This window comes from Protopterus annectens, chromosome 1.part0 (genome assembly GCF_019279795.1).
Source record: "Protopterus annectens isolate FY-2018-M chromosome 1.part0, PAN1.0, whole genome shotgun sequence".
Lineage (NCBI taxonomy): Eukaryota > Metazoa > Chordata > Ceratodontiformes > Protopteridae > Protopterus > Protopterus annectens.
Window position 1 is genome coordinate 1710437416 of NC_056725.1, and position 23129 is coordinate 1710460544.

The 23129-nt window shown below is 42.2% G+C and overlaps 1 protein-coding gene across 1 annotated transcript in view; it reads right to left on the reverse strand.

The window, feature by feature from the left end:
- Window positions 1-23129, reverse strand: part of SHPRH (SNF2 histone linker PHD RING helicase) — a 1609144-nt gene that overhangs the window by 1468899 nt on the left and 117116 nt on the right. The window contains exon 4 of the mRNA XM_044068807.1: window positions 9571-9789. Within this exon, the coding sequence (XP_043924742.1) occupies window positions 9571-9789 (219 nt within the window). The remainder of the gene's footprint in view (window positions 1-9570; window positions 9790-23129) is intronic.

Here is a 23129-nt window from a genome sequence, read left to right on the forward strand (position 1 = left end):
CTGTTTATAATGTCCAGGATCCATTTGTCTGTTGTGATAATATGCCAATTTCTTGTAAATAATGCCAGCTTTCCTCCCAAGGGTGCTGTCAGCTGAGACTTGCTTGGCATGCAAAGGGGAAAGTCATTGGGTTTGTTTCCTGTATTGTTGTGCACTGTCTTCGCCACCTCTTGGTGCTGGAGATTGCCATTGTCTGCCTCTATATGAACCTTGAGGTTGTCCTCTGCCCTTGTAGCCTGTATCTACCTCTTTGTGGCTTGTCCGTGGCTGGAAAGGACCAGTTTTTTGAAGGCCAATTTCTGCTAAAACGTGGTGGTTGAACCTGTAGAAAAGCTTTGACAGTTTGCATAGATTTAGCTTTTTCTTCCATTTTCCGTAGTATCTCCTCAGCATTAGTACCAAATAGTACATCCTTTTGTAAAGGAGCATCTAGTAGTTTAGCTTTAACATGGTCAGGCAAGGTTTGTTCCCTAAGCCAGGCATGTCTACGAATGACTGATCCTGTCACAGCAGCTCTACTCGAGGCCTCTAGGGCATCATAGCCACATTGTAAGGTGTGTTTACCCACTTGTTCTGCACTATGCATCATATCCTGCAACTCCTTCAAATATGGTTGTTCAGGTTGAGACATTTTATTTCTTAATTGTGATAACAGAAACTGCTGATATTTAAGCATATGGAACTGACAATTTAAGGCCCTCATGGCTAGGGTGACCAAGGTATATACCTTTTTCCCCCCACCTTTCTAAGGATCTAGACTCTCTTTCGGAAGGTAGTGGATTCTTAGCAGTAGAGGCCTTCATTCCCTTGGGGCCTTGAGAAATGGTTTCAGGGTCAGCATTATGGCTTTTGTAAAGAAATTGGTGAGAGTTAGGAACTCTGTAGTACCTATCAGGCTTGACTGGGGCAGGCGGCAGGGAATCCGGATTTAGGCAAGCCTCCGAGTAAAGCCTCCGAGTAAACATCATCAAGTATGTCCAAGACAGGAGGTATCGCCAGAGGTCTGTGCTGAGGTAACAAAAGAAATTCCCTAAGTCTTTTCTTGGAATCAGAAAAGTCTTGGCCTTCCCAATGGAAGTGTTCCCTCAAGGTGTGCAAGGTTTCCCCAAAAGAAAAATCCTCTGGGGGAGATACAGAAGGAATGGACTGCTCAGCATCCGAATCTTCAAAAGGGGAGTACGAGTGTTCCTCTTCATCAGAATGTTCTGAAAAAATGGAGTCCTGGTCAGAAGAGGGAGAAGCTTCCTCCACTCTGGGTCTCTTGTCTGGAGGGGGTTGGGAAACCCTGATAAGAGTAATTAAATCCTCAGCCATTTTAAGCATCTGCTTTTTAGGCATGGGGCCTGGAGATGGGCCCTGTGCAACAGGCCTCTTGGGATGCATGGCTGATATGGACTTAGTAAAGGCCTTTATGGAAAAGGAAGATGAGGGTCTAAAGACACCATGGGTGGAAGTCGACCTGTCCACATTAGGAGGCTCAACACTCACAGTGGCTTCGGTGGTTGTAGTCTGGGTATGGGCCGAGGTACCTGCGGTCTCGGTTACAGAGGACGCCGCCAAAGAAGTGTCGTCGGTAGTCAGGGGCTACGTAGGCGTCTTGCTGAGAACCGGACCACGTGTAGCCGGTTTTGGCGTGGTGTCGGTGGAGACCGCGGACCTCGCGTGTCAGTCTTTGTCCTTGCGTTTTTTGGACAAAACGGTAGTCGGAGTATCCGACGACATTTTATAATCAAAAGCTTTACCAAAAAAGTGCTGGGCGAACTCCGCCCGACGCTTAATAGTGCGTTTATTGAAAGTAGCGCAAAAGCGACAGGCCGAGACGTCGTGGTCTGGGCCTAAACAAGGTATGCAGAGGGAATGGAAATCCTTATGCGGTATTTGCTTCCCACAAGAAATACAATTGTTAACTTTGTCTGACATCGGTCTGAGGCAAGAAAAGTTTCCCCAACGGGGTACTTAGCTTTAAAGAAGACTTCGGTTTCCAATTTTTCGTAATTTCAGGAGCTGGCCGACCGGAACTTGCGAACTGCTTCTGCTTCGGGCACCGCGCGGCAAAAAAGACTGAAGAAAATGGCGTCGGCTGTGTCTTATATACCCCTGTCACACTAACGTCAGGAAAGAAAGCGACAACCGACGCCGGACCTAGACTTTGGAATTCGGCCGACCGAGGACCCGCCTGACGGCAGAAAACCCATCTGTGATTACTGCAGCTGTATGCACGATGAACATCTGAACTGAGCACCAAAATATTTTGAAGCAAAAATATACCGACGATGGATAGTTTGTGGTTTAAATAAGGCATAAAACAGACAGCGAGGTATGTCGTGGTCAGGGCCTAGGCAAGGAATACATTACGAATGAAAATCCTTATGAGGTATTTGCTTTCCACAAGTAATGCAATTATTTACTTTTACTGACATCAGTTAAGAGCAAGAAAAAGTTTCCCCAATGGGGTACTTAGCTTTTAGTTGAAGACTTTGGTTCTGAAACTCGAAAAAGAAAATTTCAGGAGAAGGCCGACTGGCACTTGCGAACTGCTTCTGCTTCAGGCACCGCATGGCAAGAAAGACTGATGTAATGGCATTGGCTCATGTTTTATATCCCTGACGACCTGACGTCATGGAAGAAGGGACATCAACCGACGCAGGACCCAAGACTTTGTTAATCAGGCTGACTGAGGGCTACTGCAAGCAGATAACCCAAATGTGATGACTGCAACAGTGAAACACGAAGAATATCATCTGTTATTCCCATGGTCGGTCCTTTTTCCAGCTACGAAAAGAAAAAGTTAAGCAAACAGCCTTTGCCACCATACAGGTGGGTGACTCTGCTGTGGCCATAAGGTGTACTTTAGACCACTCATTCTTTACCTAGATCCCCTGTGATGTACCACCTACAGCCACTATGGAGCAGGGTTTAGCCACATCCTCTGCGGCTGTTGTGGTCTTCTCAGTAGGCAAGCGAAAACCACTCATCTCCCATTCCAGTAATTGTGCAAGGACAAAAAGGCAATCCATTGTTTGTGTCCCCAACCTTCTATAAGACATTAAAAAGTGGCGGTAACCATGATTTGCCAATAACACCTAGTGCTTTCAGCATTTCCAGCCAGAGCTCATTCACTTGTACAACCTTGCCACAGCAGAAATGTTTAATCACTGTTTAAATTCCACCATCAGCTTCAAGTTCTGCCTGCTCAGAAGAATGCATAACCACTGCATTCAGGAGATCTCTGAAATGGTCTTTCCACCTCTCAACAACAGCCTCAGTTAAAGTTAGCACTTCTCCAGCCTAGTTGAGACCAGCCAGGGCAATATCCTGCCTCCCTTTCCTGTATCACTGTATGGTGTACTAAAACATCTCTGATACTGTTTAAAACTCAATCTTGTAAGATGGTGGCAAACTACTTCTACACCACAGCCTCTCTGCTTCAGCACCTGTAGTCTTCCCAGCTTGTCACTACTAGTCAAATCTGGAGAACCCACTGCTAACAGTGAATGGACATCTTTAATGTGAGATTGACCTTCACTCCTAGTGTCTACCAGCAGATTAATCTCTCCAGATATACAGAAGAAGCTCTTCTTAACGTAGAAGCTGAATTTATCCTGCACAAAAATATCAGCCAGATGTTATTGACTACCTGCTTCCAGGACACCTTCCCTACCTGTCTGGGTTTCAGAGGTCTGTCCAGCCGCCATCCTAGCCATATGACCTACCTTGGCACCAAATGGTGATCAACTGCCAGCTCAGCACCTCTCCTGACCAGACTGTCTAGAATGTATGACCTCACTTTTGATGACTTCACTACAAAGTCAATTGCTGACAATCTGTCCAAGGTGCTTTGGTATCAAGTACACTTATGAGTATCCTTGCTTTCAAACATGTTTTATTACGGACAATCCATGCCTCTCACAGAAGTTCAAATGCTACTCATCACACGGACTCTTATTTCATAAGCCACTGCTCTAAAACATATCCTTCCAGGTGTTTCCATTATTTTCCCCATTTGACGTGAGTAAATAATCCATAGATGGTACCCTGTTGGACACCATACTCACAGTCTCTGAAAGACAGCACGCTTCTAAATAACTGTTAGATGCATAAGCAAAGACACAGAGTTTTCTCTACTGCAACATGCTTTTGCACTGAGGTGACACTTTATTTACTGGTACAAAATTTGGCTTAAAGGCACCCAAGCAGGTGGTTTCAGTGTACCCTGTACCTGCAAAGGTTTCACCTGTGGGTCAGTACCAGGAAAGGACAAATACTACCCCCACTGAAAGACACTGGTCCATAGACAGCACTGAGTGCAGAAATAAGATTAACTAACTCTAGATGGTAATTCACAACCTCCTGCTTACTCTCTGGCTCCTTCTCCAGAAGAATGGTGGCATCCCATATCCCAACAGCTGTTTTCCTGGCAGGATCTAGTCCAGAAACTTGCCAGTGAAAATGACCCCAGGAGTGACATCAAGAATGGGTTGTGGTATCCTTGTTCCAGGCTATGATCCCCCGCCCCCAAAAATTCTGGTCTTCCACTGACCATTGATCCTCCCACCAGCTGCTGAATTGGCCTTTTTATTCTCCCCAGAGAAATAGCCCTATAGCCTATTCATTCCCCTAGGAGGTTAAGTGAATCTATAGTGATGTCACTATTAGCTAAGGGACAAGGGTTTTTGTTTTATGCTCTTACCTCCCTGTACATACTTACTAGGCCAGAATCAAGTAGTGAGTGTAGGACAGGACTATCACTCTCTTCAATGGGTGAGGTAAGCTCAAAAACAAGCCTGCCTTCTGGAATAGCCTCATTGTGCACATTTTTCCAGTCTCCAAATGGGGAAAATCAGTGCATTTTGTGTGCCTAGGATATACACCCAACCCCTCCACTTTGAGGGAGGTGAGTAGGCTTCACTCCTTCACAATCCCCCCCCCCAAAAAAAACAGCTTCAGTAGGTGCATGAGCCACTAAACAGACTCAGATCATCTTCTCTTTTTTTAAGTGAATCATCATGGGAGAGGCACTCTGGGTCACTGTTTGCAGTCTATATAAAACAGCCTGGTAAATCTCAAAATCCATACATCATTCCTGATGAATTGAAAGCATACATTAAAGCTAACTTTGCAACACCTGCAGTAAATGATTACAGGAAGACACAAAATTGGATGACTTAACAATACTAGCCAGTGTACATTTTACACTGAACACAGTATATGTGTATATGGGTCTACCTGATAACGCCGACATACCTAAACACCGACAACAAAATAACCGACACCACAAAACTGAAAGTTCAAAATCAAGAAACTTCACATGCCCGACAAACCACAATCCCGACAATCAACAAAACACAGACCTTATCCGAAAAACACACACACAACACAAGCACACCAAAAACCTTACAAACCTACACTAAACCTTACATACACAACTATCTATGCACTAACCTTAATCCAAACCCTAACCCTAAGGTCCGTCACTATCGCACACTTACCTTACCCGCACCCTAACCCTAACTCACTTAAATCCACCCCTAACCCTAAAGTCCATCACTATCGCACACTTACCTGACCCACACCCTAACGTCCCTCACTATCACACACTTACCTTATCCACACCCTGACCCTAACGTCCTTCCCTATCGCACATTTAACCTTATCATGTCGGTGTTCTCAGCATTGGGCTTTTCAACTGTCAGTCTTCTCCTTTGTCGATCTTCAGGTGCCGGTTATCTCGTCGGTGTTTTCCGCTTTCGGTGTAATCAGGTAGACCTATGTATATACCATACACTTCCCAATGTATGTACATCAATAATCAGTGTAGCACATTGTATTTTCCATAATACCATTCATAAGGTACGGGGTGGGCTAATGACCCCTTAACCCCATGTAGTTCTTAAAAGAGGGTAACAACTCACTTGCCCTGTTAAAAACAATACTTTTGAAAATACAATTTACGTTATATTACTTTAGCCTTTACAACGTCACTTTTGAATTTTAAACATACAAACAAATAGAATAAATAAACATTAAAATTACATTATCCCTAAGACTGTACAATTTTATACAAGACAATAATTGTTTTACCATTTTACCATTGTTTGTGAGTTTGCTGATAAACTGCCAAAAGTTTAGTCAATCAGTGGGCAGCAACTGTTGCTAGTGCAACTTTTTTTTTTTTTTTTTTTTTTAATTATAAAGCCGCCACAGCAGGGTCCAATGTTGTTGTTGTCTTTCGGCTTTTCCCGGTTAAGGGTCGCCACAGCGGAACTCTGGTCCGCTAATGACTGGCAGTAGATTTTGACGAACGCCGAGGTGCCAGCTCGATGTTCAACCTTCAACGAAGGCACGCCCATTTACGCATGTCTTTCAAACGCCCACCCAACCGCGGGGAGGACATGCAGACTCCACACAGAAGGCACTCCCCGCACTCCAGCCAAGAATCAAACTGGAGAACCTCTTGCTGTGAGGCAACAATGCTACCGCTGCACCGCCGGTCCAGTGTTCTAGACAAATGAAGAAATGATCTCTTGAAAGCAACTTTTGTAAGGAATTCCTAAGGAATTCCTGATTAAAGTGTAAGTTCAGAATTCAACAAGAAAAACATACCGAAATGCACTAAGCCCACAATCAGGCAAAAATATAAATCAGTTTAAAAAATATATAGTGACAGATAAAATGGATTTTGTATTACTCGGCTGCTAAAAAATGTCTGAGCCAAAACTGCAGCAATATGTCAACCAATGCTGCGAGACAAAAAAAAAAAGAATGGTGGTCACTCCCCTTAAAAATAATTGCATATGTAAAACAGAAGTAGACAACAGAGCAGTTTGTCCTCATACGCACATCTGAAGAGGATGGTACATTATTCTTACTGCATGTTGATTTATTTGGAATTCAGGCATGTACTTTTACTTCATCAAACTTAGCACTTGTTTCATTTGTCCTGGTTGATTTGGTATGGATGGTGTCAAACGCTGCCTCAGTATTAACTGTATGTTCATGACTTACTGCTTCACTGACTGTTTCCTTGCTACTGAAGTTTTCCAGTGTTCTGGGGACTGAAATTATATGGTGGTGCTTGGAGACAGTTTTAGAGCAGACTAGAAGCTGAATATTATCTCACAGTCATTCAACCTGCTATGATTTGGATGTTCCAGGGTCACCATGGCAGCTTGACCAACTGGACTAAATTTTTTTTTTTTATCATTTTATGGTACTTGCGTATTATCGCAACCACATTTGTAAAACCAATAATACATAAGTAGCAAGTACTCATATGGTGTTCACGTAGCGACAGATATTTTAAGTCACTGTGTCAGTTTCAAAGTGTCTAAGTAATTCTAATTGGCTAGGCTTAAAATGGCTTGCAAGACCATTTAGCTTAGTACTAATCTATGAACCTATGAACCTAATGTTGCTGGATTTTTTTTAGGCTGTTGTCCTCCCATTATTTTAGGTTTTCGCTACATGTCTTGCTCTTACGGTGCCTTGTTGACAGGAATATCTGTCATAGTCAGTTCTTTGCCAAGGCTTGCCTTCAGTTAGTGAAAGGTGGAAGTGGAGGGAGGAAGTGGTAATGCCCGTTTTTAGTTTGTTACATGTACTGATCATATTTCCGCACTCCGAAATTAAATGGGCCATTGTACATAACTGGTGCTTTGCTGCAGTGTACCTACTTCCCACTGCTATTGCACCTATACACGCCTGTCAACTGTCCAGATTTGCGCACAATGTCCAGCTTTTTGACCCATGTTTATGGTCTGTCCCTCATAACGTGTCACTGTCTATCAATTCAGCGGGATGATGTGAGGATGGACGTCAGTAAGTATTGATAGTATTCATAGGCTGTATGTGTAGCATCAGGTTACTTTTACTTCTCAGTACATGTCATCGGCAAAGGACGCTACCCAGGAATACAAATGTACCCATTATTCCTGTTCCTGTCGCAAAACCAAAGTGATAAATACTGCTTTGGACTTTAAACACCCCTTTTTAATTTCAGAAGCACTTGTTCGGCGATGACATTATGAATTACACCACACTAGAAACGTGGTTGCGATAATACCCATTTTACATCTGAGACCAACATTTTGGGCGGTTGGAGATTATGTGGCCCACTAGACTATACTGCATTATTTTGCTGTGAGCAGCTGTGTTTTAGTAATATTGTGAATACTGGATAAGCTTCTGGAAGAACACACTGCAATGAACTTTTAAAGTTGGCAGTAGATTGTTATTAGTGTATTAGCAAACTATCACTTTAACATTATATTTGCTGTTTACTTGTCAACATGTAGCGTGTATTAATAATAACTCAATTAAACAAACTAAAAATAATTATATCTGTAATAAAGCTAAGGAAATGAGTAAATAAACTTGGAACTGAATAAATGGGATTTAGAAATCAATTCTAAGAAATATCAGCACAGACAGCAGCAACTAAGTTCAGCAGTGCCAATGGCACAACAGGTAGCACACCCGCCTTTGATGCAGAAGGCTATGGGTTCTATTCCCCCACCAGAGAGATGGATTGCTGATACCCCAGTGCAGCATAAGTAGGATGCTGCATTCCTGAGTGTGTCATCCTTCAGATGAGACGTTAAACTGAGGCTCCATCTGCTTGAGTTGCTTGTAGCTCAGTTGGTGGTAGCTCAGGTGGATGTAAAAGATCCCACAGTACCTATTGAAAAGAGTAGTGGAAGTTCCTCAATGACATGGCCCAGTTTCCCGTAGTAGAGAAAATACCATCTTGGGTTTCCCCTGAAAAGAGGCTACTATCTTAGTCAACAAATGATAAATAAATAAATGTAATACACTGTTGCAAAGAACAATAAGTAAATAAAAAGCACTAATATAACAGCAAAATGATATAATATTTACCAACTACCAGGAATTCAAAAAGTAAAGCAATATAAAAATCTACTGAAGAAATTCTGAGTCAGAGATGACTGTTAATCTAAACTCAGCTAAAATGTCCCCACCTGAATTACCTGTCACTTCACTATGTGCCAATCAGCGTGATAGCCTACTATGCCAAAGAGCAGAAATGGAAGTTGATTACCTCCGGTAGAATTAGCAGCTAAGTAGCAATCCCCTTAAAGATGCTAGTACTCATGTTACAAATTACCAGGGAGACAAATATAAAGAGAAAATGCCACCCAGCACTACTCAATAAAATATAACAAACAAGGGAAGCATAATGAAGAGCTGTTTTAATGCTGCACACTATAAAACAAATATAAATCCTGTGTTTGACATGACCAGAGAGAGAAACATGGTGCTATAGATAAATATATATATATATATATATATATACACACACACATACATATATAGATATATATATATATATATATATATATATATATATAAAATATATATATATATTCGTGGGAGATAATACCACGATTCCAAGAATAAAGTGGAAATATCACTTGGCTACACCACTGCATATATCTGCAATCAGCTAAGGAGTCCCTGCTGGACAGAACTTACTATAAAACACAGAATTACATTGTGACGAAATGTCCTAGATATGGTTTATATAAGTACCTCCATTTTTAATTAACTTGCCATTTGTAGGCTTGCCCTTGAAATGTTCCCGTTGCAACATCCAGCTTACAGCTTCAGACTGATAAGGCCTCAGCACAGGAATCAGAGCAGGGTGCTGAACATCTTCTCTCAGACGATTAACATCCTGTTGGTGCGAGTACCTCACATAGTCGTACAATTCTTCAATATTCTGCCTCTCCAGCTCCCTGTCCGATTCTTCTCCATCTTCATCCAACACATCTACAAAAACAAATGTTCACATGGTGGGACTAGTGGTCTGTATGCTCAAACTCCACAAAAGGTATGCTTTAAGTTATTAAAGCCAAACTATTTTTCACTCTGTACTTTTCAAACAAACTAGAATGAGAGCCACATTACATTCAACTTTACAAGTCCGTCCCCTCCACTAAACTATGTTCCACTTGTCTTCCACCACAAGGCACCCACCTGCTTATCTTGCTCTTTCAACCCTTCCAACCTGTAACCTATGCCTCCACATCAGTCCTCACCTTTCCTACAATTTTATCCCTTCTCTTTTCCATCATAATAGCTCATAGGTTCATACTAGGCTATCTGCCCTGGGGCATTTATAAGCCTAGCCTGATTGTGTTTGGCTTACGCCACCCCTTGATTTGAGTATACTGTGCCCTTTTTAAAGTTTAGTTTACTGTGCCAATGTCTAATAGTGACACGGAAGTAATCCCCGGGACAAACCTACGATCCCCCATCCACTCATCAATATTCTTCTTGAAGAGAGTCAGTGAGGTGCTCTGCCTAACATGAATTGGAATTCTATTCCACAGCGAAGGGAGCCTCTGGGTTATGAATCTGTCCCTCCAGCATGTTCTATTTATTTCTGTGCTGAGGTTCAAGTCCCTCGAGCGCGTGGCTCTAAGGGATTTAGATTTACTGAGGTGGAGCATGTCCATTAATTCTGGGTGGGACATAGCTTTATATGTCAGGCATAGATCGCCTCGAAGTAGGCGGTATGCAACTGAGTAGAGCTGGAGTTTTTTTAACCGAGCAGCATATGGCATCTGTTTGAGTCCCTTGATCCTCCTGGTGAGGTACTTTTGTTACTCAGTCAGCCAATACCTCCCCTAAATTTTTTACTTTCTGCAATACTTGTAAGGTCACCACCACATTTCAGTAAATTCATTACAGCACAGTATCTGCAGAGTAACTCAGAAAATGTTCAATGAAAATTAAATGTAAAAAAATCTATAACACTAAAACAAATGGAAAATGAAATAATGTATATTCATGGACTTACATGTTACTGCTCAGATCACCAGAAAGTACAGTTGTGTAAATAAACTTACCACAGATGTTGCAGTAGCCTAAGATATATGGGACTTCTTGCCAAGGAGCAGATGGCCATCTTCCAAAGCTTTAGGGCACCTTCCAACCACCCTAGCCACTGCACAGATCAAGGAGAGCAGGGTAAAACTGGTGGGTGGCTAAGGTTACAAAACTTCTGAACTTTTTTTTACCTCAGACAGGGAGGCTAGAGTCCTAACAGCTAGATATGTGCTAAGGGAAAAAGGAAGGTGAATATATCCACACCCTGGTAAGAAAAAAGGAAGGGGGATGGAGGGAGGGTGTGGCTACTCCAACAGTGATCTATCTGAACATCTACTTTTATGACAAGTTTACAAACACAACTAAACTATGTTCAGTATTAGATCACTGTTGCAATAGTCTAAGCTATATCGGACAAATCAGAGCTTTAAAAGCCAGGGAGGAGACAGAAGGATCAGAATCTACTGGTCCCTTGAGAATAGCTCTAGCAAAGCCTGCTCTGGACCTAGAAAAGGAATTTAGTTTGTAGTGCTTAGTAAACGTATGTACGATGACAATCTTGATACCTCTATTAAATTCCCAGAGTCCATCCCGTTCCAGAATGCCACAGAAAAAAACAGAAGCCTGACTTTACCTGAATTGCCTTGTTATGCTGACAGCAAAAAGCAACAGCATGGGATAATCACTAGAAACTGTCTGTTTTGGCACTGTTTGTCCCTTTTTCTTACCTTCATAGTAAATAAACAGCTGACATCAATCTTGAAAGCTTTTATCCTTCCATTATATTGTCAGAGTAGCCTGTGGACATCCAAAGTGCGTAAAATTCTCTCTCATTTATTTTTGGATTCTGGAAAGACAACAGTGTTTGGGGGCGGGGGATGAGTCAAACAGATACTGCAACGTATACACCTCCAAGTATGCCTCACTTTAATCTTTTGTTATTCATCAAATGGCTTAACACAGTGCTGCATGGTGCTCTAGTATGAAGATGTGCAACACCATGTAGGGCTGCCTCCACCGCTGTGCTGAATGCTACTAAGGCAGCCCTGGGGAGAGGCATATGCTTACTAGGTATGTGCTCCCCCCACTCCACCCTGGAACCAACTCAGGAAGGCATCGTAATGCACAACAATTCAACAAATCGCTCAGCTGTGTAGATCAGTATGGCCAACCCACCACATTTTGGTAGTAAACATGGCCAAAAGGCCATGTTCAACTATTTAACATGACTGTGGTACAGGGATTGGGGGGGGGGGTGTAGGGAGCCATTAGACACCAGGGGCTTCTCTACTTTTAAGTGCCATTACAGCACTAACTTTAGGAAGGGAATCAAGGGGTGGGGAGAAACACTAGACACCAGGGATTTCTCAACAGTTAAGTGCAATAACGGCACAAACTTTGGGATGGGAAGTTGGGGGTGGCGGGGCACACAAGACACCAGAGATATCTCAACAGTTATGTGCTATAATGGCACTGACATCAGGATAGGCATTGAGGGGAGGAGGAAAGACTAGACACCACAGAGTGTACAAGTGTGCATTAAAGGTACTTTAACTATTACAGAGATAGGGGGTGTGGGGTATACCAGGGCAGGGCAGACAAGTCAGGGTGACAAGTACTGGACTGTGGTGTGAGTGCATTTGAATGTGCACTTCTTTATGTGGGCGAGTGACTGTGTTGGGGTTTTGCCAATGTCTACTCTAGCAGCAGTTTACTATCACAATGTGCAGATCAGCGATGACCTGCATGCCTTGGCAGTATCTATGACTCAGAGACATGTAAATTGGCCAGTTAGGTCTTTCCTCATTGTGGTTAACATGTCTCTGAATTGCAAAATGCTGTCATGGGATCTGGGTCATTTTTAGTGTGAGCTGCTTGGATCGTGCTAGGCCCTTTAGATGAATAATCCAGTTCAATATAAACTCCAAAATGAACTTGGGCATAAACAAAGGATTTGCTCTCAAAGCAACCCATACTTTGTGACAAATGAGATAGAGATGACATACCGTCACAGCCTGTAACTCAGGGTACTCTTCTTGCAGAACACGAGTCAGAGCAGTAACACTGTTTTCCAAAATAAAAACTTCCAACTAGCCTCATGAGCAGGTTCAAAAGGAAACAGTGCAGATTTTTTCAGTACAATATTAAGATCCCAAGAAGGAATCACCTGAGATAGGGTAGAATGAGTGAGATCTAAGGATAGACAAGCAGATATGACCAAAAGATGAATCTTAATAAAAGTGTAAGAAAGAACAGAGGATAATAATGGACACAAATACTGCAGATTTAGAGGAGTTGAAGCCTTAAAAGGGTCATGTTTCTTGGTTTGGCATCAACTAGAACATCTTTTCTACTTACTAATACATGATGTTGTAGTAGCAGGTTTCTTTGCCAGCTTTAAAACCTAAAGCACATCTACAGAAAAAATGCGTCTAAACTATATTAACTCATTCAGATGTTGAAGGTTGGGGGTGCATCAAACAACCTGTGCTGTGCAAGTCCATTCTGTGAGGAAGCTTGTGATAATTGCCTTTGGCCATTTTCAAAAGAAGGGGGAAACATTGTTGTCTGGGCCAAAAAGGACTCACCACAGTTGGCTCTGGGGAATCCTTCTGCATCTTTACAAGAACCCTTGTTATCAGAGGAAAGGGCAAAAAACCATACAGGGATAGTCTCATACATGATAATGAAAAAGCATCTGTCTTCCAGGCCTGTGTGCAAGGAGTGCCGGAGCAGTGTTTCATTTACTGTCTGTTGTAGCTGAAGGCAAACCAATGCTCTTAAGGAGGTTCTCAAAGATGGACCAATTTCTGGAAGACCCCCAGGTTCAAGTTCCCATGTGTAAGGGTCTGTCCTGGATCCACTCTGTTTGACTGCAAAAATGTTTTACTCTGACAGAATGTAGTTAGTAGCCCTGAGGGTCAGGTTGAACTGAGTTGCTAGATCCCAAGCTACTACTGCTAATCTGCAAAGAGGGACTGGACCTGACTATCGCCTGTTTATGCACCACATTGCTGTGGCATTGTTGGTGAATACTAGCAGAGGGTATGGAGTTGATGGCTGTTTCAGAGATTTAAAAACATTAATAACAGCCTTAGTTTCTTTCACATTTATGTGCTTTAATTTGTCTTGCTTAATCCAAAGGCCCTGAACTTTTACCCCCTTAGTCCCAGCTCACTAAGCAAACTGCATCTATGCTTACATACTGAGTCGGGGTTGGAAGGGAAAAAAATGAAACTCTGGATGACAGACAACTGGTTCACCCACCAGAGTGACATCTTTTTCACAAATCACATAACTGAAATCTGAAATGAAATAAGAGTGCTAGTGTTGAGTCTAACTGACTTGACGTACCACTGATTTTTTTTTCTCATGTGAAGTCTGACCAAAAGAATCATGATAATAACAGAGGCCATGAAACCTAGAATTCTGAGATATTCCCAGACAAACAGTAGAGTCTGGTTGAAATATTTTAGAAATTGCTCCTTGTAACATTCCACTTTGTCCTAAAGGAGAACCATCACAAGACATGTGTCCAGAAAACATCTCAGAAAAACTGTTCTGCGAGAAGTACAGTTGTGTAAAATCTTACCATAACAGTTGATGTCCTTCCCTTCACTGTTACAGTATTCTTTTTACATTAGGGATTCCCTGCCTAGGGCAGCCAGACATCCGGCCAGTATACCAAAACTTATGTTGCTTTGAGGTACACTGTACATCACACCTATTGTCCTTGCATAGCATATGGCATAAAGGTGACATCTGGACGTACCATCCTCATAACTGAAAGCTCCAGTAGGTAAATGGACCAGGGTAGGAGGGAGGGAGTAAATACTGCAACAGTTAAGGGAAGAACATCTACTGTTATGGTAAGATTTTACACAATGTACTATGTCATTCCATTACACTGTTTCAGTATTCCTTACATTAGGGATAGTGCCAAAGCGCAAGAAGGAACCTGGAAGGAGGAAGGGCCAGCACAGCCCTCTAGGAAAGCATAAAGGATGGCCCTAGCAAAACCAGCTCTAGCTCTGGAATTTCCATCCAACTTGTAATGCCTGGTAAATGTATGCACAGAGTCCAGGTAGCTGCCTCAAGAATAGTTAGCATCTAAACCCTTGAAAACAGGACCAGAAGAAGCCACAGTTCTGGTAGAATAAAGTCTTAACAGAAGGAAGGATCTTAACACGAAAGGTGTAACAAAAAGAAAAAGCTTTCAAAATCCAAAAATAAACTATCTGCTTGGTCAGCTAATTCCAAGGACCTGGACTGAAAGGAAACAAAAGACCTGATCAGATTTCCTAATAATCTTAGTCTTATCCAAATAAAATCTGAGTTGTCTATGTACATCCCACGTGTGCAGCACCTTCTCACTGGCAGAATGCAGATAAGGGAAAAAGTGGGCAAACAAATAGACTGATTAAGGGACAACTCATTAACTACTCTGGGCATAAAAGAAGGATTAGTACACAAGGACACACTCTCCTTAAGAGGAAAAGCCATAAAGGCTTGAAGCTCAGATACCCGCCTGGCAGAAGTAAGGGCTAACAAAAGAACAGTCTTCCAAGAGCAATGTTACAAGGAAGCTGAATCTGCAGGCTCAAAAGGAGCCTGAGTAAACTTTCCCAAAACAAAATTAAGATCCCAGGGAGGTGGAACAGGCTTCCTGGGAGGTCTAGTATGAAGGACACCTTTAAGGAATTGTTTAGCTTGAAATCTAGAAAGGAGGAATTAAAGGCAGACAAGCAGAGATAGCTAATAAGTGAACCTTAACAGAAGAATAAGCCAACCCAACATTGAGCAATTCACACAAATAAGACAGAACCACATGAACATCCACAGAAAGTGGGTCCAGGTTACAAGAAAGACACTTAACAGAAAACCTCTTCCATTTGGATAAGTAGGATTTCCTATTATTGGGTTTCCTGGCCTCCTGCAGGACCCTAAGTATGGCCTCAGGAAAAAAAAAACGTGTCTATGAGGAATCAAAATCCAATCACCCACAGAGTCAATTGAAGAGTGGACAAGTGGGGATGGATGAGAGATCCCTTGTCTTGTGTGAGTAGGTCCACCCTGGGAGATAACTTGTGATTGCCCTTGGATAAATGCAGTAGAGGGAACCAATGCTGTCTTGGCCAAAAGGGAATCGCCAAAAAGATTTTGGAGGCATCCTGTTGCATTTTGAACAAGACATCTGGAATGAGAGGAAAGGGAGGGAAAGCATAAAGAAACATCCTCTTCCAAGAAAATGAGAGGGCATCCACCTTCCACACCAGAGGACCTGGGACTTTGGCACAAAATAGAGGAAGTTGTTTATTCAGAGCAAATAGAGCAAACAGATCTAGTTGAGGAGTACTCCACTGGTGGACATTGCCCAGAAACACATCCCTGTAAAGCATCCATTCATGAGATTGAGTTAAGAACCTGCTCAGAGTGTCTGCCACAATGTTTTGACCTGAGGGAATGTAAACTGCCTGAAGAGTTACTCTATACTGGACAGCAAGATCCCACACCAGGAAAGCCAACCGCCAAAGAAGATAAGATCTTGTCCCTCCCCGTTTGTTTACATACTGCATCACTGTGGTGTTGTCTGTAAACACCTTCAAAGGTCCCAGGGAGAAAAGAAGATGAAAAGCCTGAAGAGCCAGCAGAAGGGCTCTCATTTTTTTGACATTGATGTACTCCTTATGTTGGAGAAGATGACATCCCTGTACCTTTAGGGGGCCAAAAGCTGTTCCCATCCCACGTCTGAAGTGTCTATGAACAGCTCCTGACATGGAAGAGGGGGATGAAAAAGGAGCCCTAGATTTATGGACAACTGCTGGATCCATTAGTTGAATACCTTCTTGAGACAAGGTAGAAAAGGAACTACAAATTCTAGGAGATGAGTATGCTGAAGCCAAACTGACTTCAGGAACCACTGAAATTTCATGTGAAGTCTGGTTAGAGGGAGCAATGGGATGGTGGATGCCATGAAACCCAGAGCTCTCAAACTCACTAACTGTAATGAAAGCCAGAGGAAGAAGAGTTTGAAAGAAGGAGATGGCAGTGAAGGCCTTGGGAGGAGGCAGGGATGCTAGCATAGGAACCGTCTGAATCTGCAACCTAGAAAAACAAGGTCCTGAGGAGTCAGAGAAGACTTTTTGAAATTTATTGTAAACCTTACGCTCTGAAGAAGAGATGGCAAAATGAAGATTTAGTAACAGCATCTCTGGAGAGAATGCCTAAAACAGCAGGTCATCCAAGTAGGGAAACACCTGGATCCCCTGAAGCCTGCAAAAGGCAATCACAGGAGTGACGCATTTGGTGACTACCACTGGGGCAGAAGAAAGACTAAAGGGTAAAGCAGAAAACTGAAAATGCCAGGAAGAAACAGAGAAACACAAAAACTTTGTGAAAAGGGGATGGATTGGAATATGGAGATACGTGTCCTTGAGATACAGACACACCATAAGGAGGCAAAAGACAAAGTCTGAAGGGACAACATTCCCAAACTGGGCACCTTCAGAAAAGTGTTTAAATGAGAGAGGTTTAGAATTGGTCTCCAAGTACCCTCCTTCCTGGGTACTAGAAACATCCTGGAGTAACACCCCCTCCCCCTTTGGGACACAGACACCTCTTGAGTAGTACCCTGAGTCAAAAGGTCCCACAGCACCTCTGGGAAAAAGGGGAGTTGTTCCTGAGGGGGTTGATGAATACCCATAAAAAGGGGGAAGGGATTTCCACACCATGTAATTCCCCTGGCAAATAATGGACAGAGCCCAAGAATCCTGAGTAATCTGAAGCAAAACAGGTACATATATACACACACACACACACACACACACACACACACATATATATATATATATATATATATATATATATATATATATAGAGAGAGAGAGAGAGACAAAGAGAAAAGTGGCTGGGAAGAATAGGATAGTTATACAGCACCTGGTTTATCTGGAAAGGAACACTTCTAAGGCACTGAAGTTTGAGTAGCCTTAGCAGGAGGAGCTCACTTTCCATCCTTTTTGCCCTTAGTAGGACGGGAAGATTACTTGTGAACAAAGGCTGTCTGTCTGGGGTAGTTTCTCTGAAAATTATGAACAGGAGAAACAAACATGTTTGAGTTCTTATAAAGCCTTTCCCTTTTCCTGAAGGGAATTAAAAAAAATCAGCAGCAGCTTCACCAAACAAGTGTTTATTACCAAGAGGGGCATCCATCAACTTAGCCTTAATATCATTAGGCAAAGGTTGAAGCTGAAGCCAAGAATACCTCCTCATCACAGACCCAAAAGCAGCAGCTGTAGAAGAAGCATCTGCTGCAACAGAACTACACTTGATGGAATGATGAGCCACCTGGGAAGAAGTCCATAACAGAGAAGCAGCAGACGTTTTACCTTCAAGAGTCTGGACAATCAGATATAACCTGATAAGCCTGAGATAGAAAAGCCAACACATAGCTGGACATATGGGTCTGATAATTAATAGCCCCAAAAGCCAAGGTAGACGAGGTGTAACCCTTCTTATTTAGCCTTTCCATGGTTATGTTATCTTTATCAGAGGCCAGTAATTTGGGCGAATCAAGCACTTGAGAAGGCTTGTCAGAGGCTACAGCACCAGAAGGGTCAGCAGCAGGACACCTGTACAAAAAGGTTTTATAGAGTGCTTGAGGACTATCAGGTTTCTTGGAAGCAGGGGGCTGAGAGTCTAGAGCTTCAGAGGCATTACAAAACGCATCCAACAAAGCATCCAAAACAGGAGGAACAGGAGAAAGTTTAGGAGATTCCATCTGCAGGCTCACATAATACCACTTATGAATCTCAGAGACCTGAGCACAACCCCATTTAAAGAACTCCATCATCCTGGAGATTGTCCCAATAGAAATCTCCTTAAAGGAGTATCAGGACTGGTAGATTCCTCTTCCTCAGACCCATAGTCCAAAGGAGAAGGAATCTGAGAAGAGTAAGCAAGGGATTCCTCACTTGAATCTGACTCTTCCTCAGAGGAATCCTTATTTTGCTTTGTTCTTAAAAGTGTTCAATTGCATTCAGCTGCATTTATTACTGCTCGTTAGTAGTCTATTAAATTGCAACTGTTATTCTACCCCTGTGTTTTGGTTTAAGCACTTGGGCTTCAGACCACTTGTTTTACATTAAGAAGGTTTGTAGTCTACACTCTTGTGGCTGGAGAGGTAGCTTACATCCTTCCAAGTTGGGAATTACTGTGTGAAAGATTAGTGTGTCTGTTATTCTAAAAGTGTCTTAGTTCTAGTTTAAGTGTTTGGGCTTCAGGCCAGTCATTTTACATTAAGCATGCTTGTGGTCTACACTCTTGTGGGAGGAGAGGGTAGCCTCTGCCCTTCTGAGCTACGAGTTGCTGATTGAAGGCTTATTGTGCCTGCTTGTTTGGACTGCTTTTTTTTCTGAAACTGTTGCACTTTGCTGTTGCACAGATTAGATTCAGACCTGCTGAATCTAGTTGAGTTTGTATAACCTGAGCACTAAACCAGGCCATCTTTTGTTGGAGAAGGTTCCCCTGCACCCTAGTAGCAGGAGTGTGCAGTTAGAATTCATTTGATTGAAGGGTGCTGAAACAGGACTCAGTTTTGAGATTTCTCATTGGTTAATTTGTTTAAATCAGTTTGCTGTCATTCGCTACATAAGTACCAGGTTTGTGTAGGTTTGTGCTTGCTTTAGCAATGCTCCACAGAGTTTGGTGACCAGCTACTGCTCTGCTGTATTTATCTGATCAGTCCAACCAGTGAGTAGCACCAATCTTCCTAAACATGTCATAAGCGGTCGTCATGGTCTCCCATCAGAAACTCCTTAGTATTCTTGCCTCACAAAACCTATCAAAGACTTCCCTCCCCTGGTTCCTAAGCTATCTTTTTGACAGACAACAAGAAGTACGATGGAAATCCGAACTCTCACCACTTCTGTCTGTCTCGATCAGAGTCCCCCAAGGGTCCATACTAGGACCCTTTCTTTTCACCATCTTCTCCAATGAAATAGCCTTATCCACAACACATGCCAAAGCAGTTCAGTATGCAGGCGATTCAACTTTAATCTGCTCAGAAGATACCTTACCAGACCTCCAAATAGTAGCCCAACAAGATTTTAATGATATAGAAACATATCTAAGTAAATCACAACAAATCCTCAACCCCAAAAAGACACAGTTAATGCTATTTACCAGTAGCAAACATTCACCAACAACACCTCCTTTCACCATTCTCTCAGCAAACAACACAGTCATCCGACCAGTTGAGCATACAAAACTCCTTGGCATGACAATCGACAATAAACACAGATTTGACCAATACATAGCCATCACAATTAAAGAAAGTTTGCATCAAACTTGGCTCACTGTATAGAAACAAGCCATTCCTCTCTGACAATATCAGACTAGCCATATCCAGAACCTTCCTCATCTCTACGCTCCTATATGCTTTCGCCTTCTTTACCAATTTAAAAAAATCAGACTTAACCAAAGTGGAAACTTCCTACTACAAAATAGCCCGCTTCGCAGCCAACCTTCCCCACCAAACCCACCATTGTATTGCTTTACATAAATTAAATTGGCTCAAGCTACCTAACCTTCTCCATCCCTACCAACTTAAATTCACATACAATATCGTCTTCCATCCTGACAGTTGCCCATCCCTCAAGGAACTTGTTGTTCCCTACTCATGCCCATGTCATCTAAGATCTGCAGACAGAAATTTTCTCACAGTAAACAAATCTAACACTCACGGTAAAGCCCTATTCTCAAATCAAACAGCCAAATTATGCAACTCTCTGCCCCACACCCTCCAAAACACACCTGAATCTACCAATTTCAAACAACTACTATTTGAACATCTATCCAAGAACTGGCACCGCTCCTGTGCCAAACGTGACTGACAAGATATCGATAACTCTCTCAACACACTGTCCACTCCTTACCTCATTTTCTCCCAGTGTTTATTACTACTCAAAACTAAATATAAAGGAAATCTCATTTGTTCATAACTATTACTAAATATGTACACAGTACTAATTTTATTTTTCCTCACAGTGATCTTTACTGAAATGCTTGTGTGTTTTTCTTTTTGAACCTGTATCTACTAGAAAACTGTATTGAATACTTCTTTGTGTAGACTAACTAGATAATGTGTATTCTCCATCTCAATGTGTGTGTGTATATATATATATATATATATATATATATATATATATATATATATTATTGTATTATCTAATTATTCTATTTTGCTTATATTTCTGTGGAGCTTTTCTCCCCGGGATTCCACTGAAAATGGGCTTCTGGCCCAGTCGGACTTTCCTGGTAAACAAATGTAAATAAATAAAATAAATCCAAGGCATCTGTTGATTTCTGTAAAAATTAAGAATTTGTCACTGTATATTGCACTTTTGAACTGATTTTTTACCATATCCTTGCTTATTTGAACTATTTTTTTTCTGAAATTGTTGCACTCTGTTTGCTGTACCATAGACTAGATTCAGACCTGCTGAATCTAGTTCTGTTTGTATAACTGGAGCACTAAGCCAGGCTATCTTTTGTTGGAGGGGGTCCCCTGCACCCTAGTGGCAGGAGTGTGATGTTAAAACTCATCTGACTTAAGGTTGCTGGAGTTTTGAGCTGTTTTATTGGTTAATTTGTTTAACTCAGTTTGCTCTCATTTGCTACATAAGCACCACATTTGCACAGATTTGTGCTTGTTTGCACATCACGCACTGCCGGCGGTTATAGATGCAAACGCTTCTGCCTGCAAATTTTCCCTTAGTAATCTGCTGGTGCTCCATTGTTAAGTTCTCACGATTGTCCCTCACTGGCAGGTGATACATTCAGTGAAGCTCCTGAGGTACCAACACAGATCCTACCCACTAGCCCTTTGTATTTTTGTCCACTTCTGTCCTCTACTTTACTTGGTCCTTTCTGTCCTCTCCCTGTTTTCTGATCACATCAACTTACCTAGCATTATGGACAGACAATTTCCCACAGTTTCCTCAGCCAGCCTGGTTGATGTAGGCATCCTGAGGCAATATAGCAATTGCCTCACATACACTGACAACCCACTTCTAGTCCACACAAATTCATTATGTGAGAGATGCATCTATATCAAGAACCTAAAATCCAGGCTCTCTCACTAACCAGTCAGTTCATCTGATACTAAGTAGGTTGACAGCATGCACACCTAGACTCCTGCACCTACCAAACCAACAACACAAACTTGCATATGCGAAGGTGCTTACCAGAACCTTACCTAAACATCAGAGACCTCACAAACACAAGCACAATTCACATAATACATCCTCTGCAGAACATAGCACACATAATATATCACACACCAGTGTCTCACCAGTCAAGCCCCTAAGGCATAACACAAAAACAAACATCTTAGTCATAGGCGACTCAGTTGTGAGACACACAGATGTCTCTCTCACCAGGCTGGGTAAGGAAGAAGTCACGGTCAGCTGCCTGTCAGGTGCCAGGATCCACCACATAAGTCCCACAAAAGCAGACACTGTTATGACTCCATCATAGTCCATGTTGGTGTGAACAACTTGAGACGTACCTCACTGGTCTATATGAAGACAGTCATGACTGAGCTCTCTGATTATATATCCCTAGCTTTAAGCAGCATTTTACCTTCGCCTAGGATGATACCTCAATACAAACAAAAAATGACTGACTTCAACAATTGGCTTAGTTTCTGGTGTCATTCAAAGGGGATCCAGTATCTGTCAGCCTGGGATGACATGGTTCATAGTTCATAGGTTCATAGGTTAGTACTAGGCTAACTGCCCTTTTTGGGCCATTTGAAGCCTAGCCAGTTACCCCATGTGAGAATCAAACGCTGCACCTTGTGTCTTTAAGGTAAACACCTTAACCATTATGTCATCTTCTCACCCCTCATACTACAAAGCAAATACCAATGGTGAGAATCAAACCTTGCACCTTGTGGTTGAAAGGCATATATCTTACCCACTGTACCACTCGATCTTGCTGGTTGACAGACTTCAATGCTTTGCCAGAGATCTTAATCTGTCTCCCCTGGGATTTCAGTTACTGATTAAGGCTCTTGCTAACCCCATAGTACCATTTTAGTTAATGTCACAAGAACAAAATTTTCAACGTAAAAAAACCCTCTGAAAACAACCTCAAGGTTATGCTGCTAAGTGCTTGGAGTCTAAACCAGAAGCTGCACTCACTGGAAGCAGTCCTCATCTTGGAAGATGCTGACATTTGTGCAGTCACTGAGACCTGATTTAAGGGTGTGGATAGCA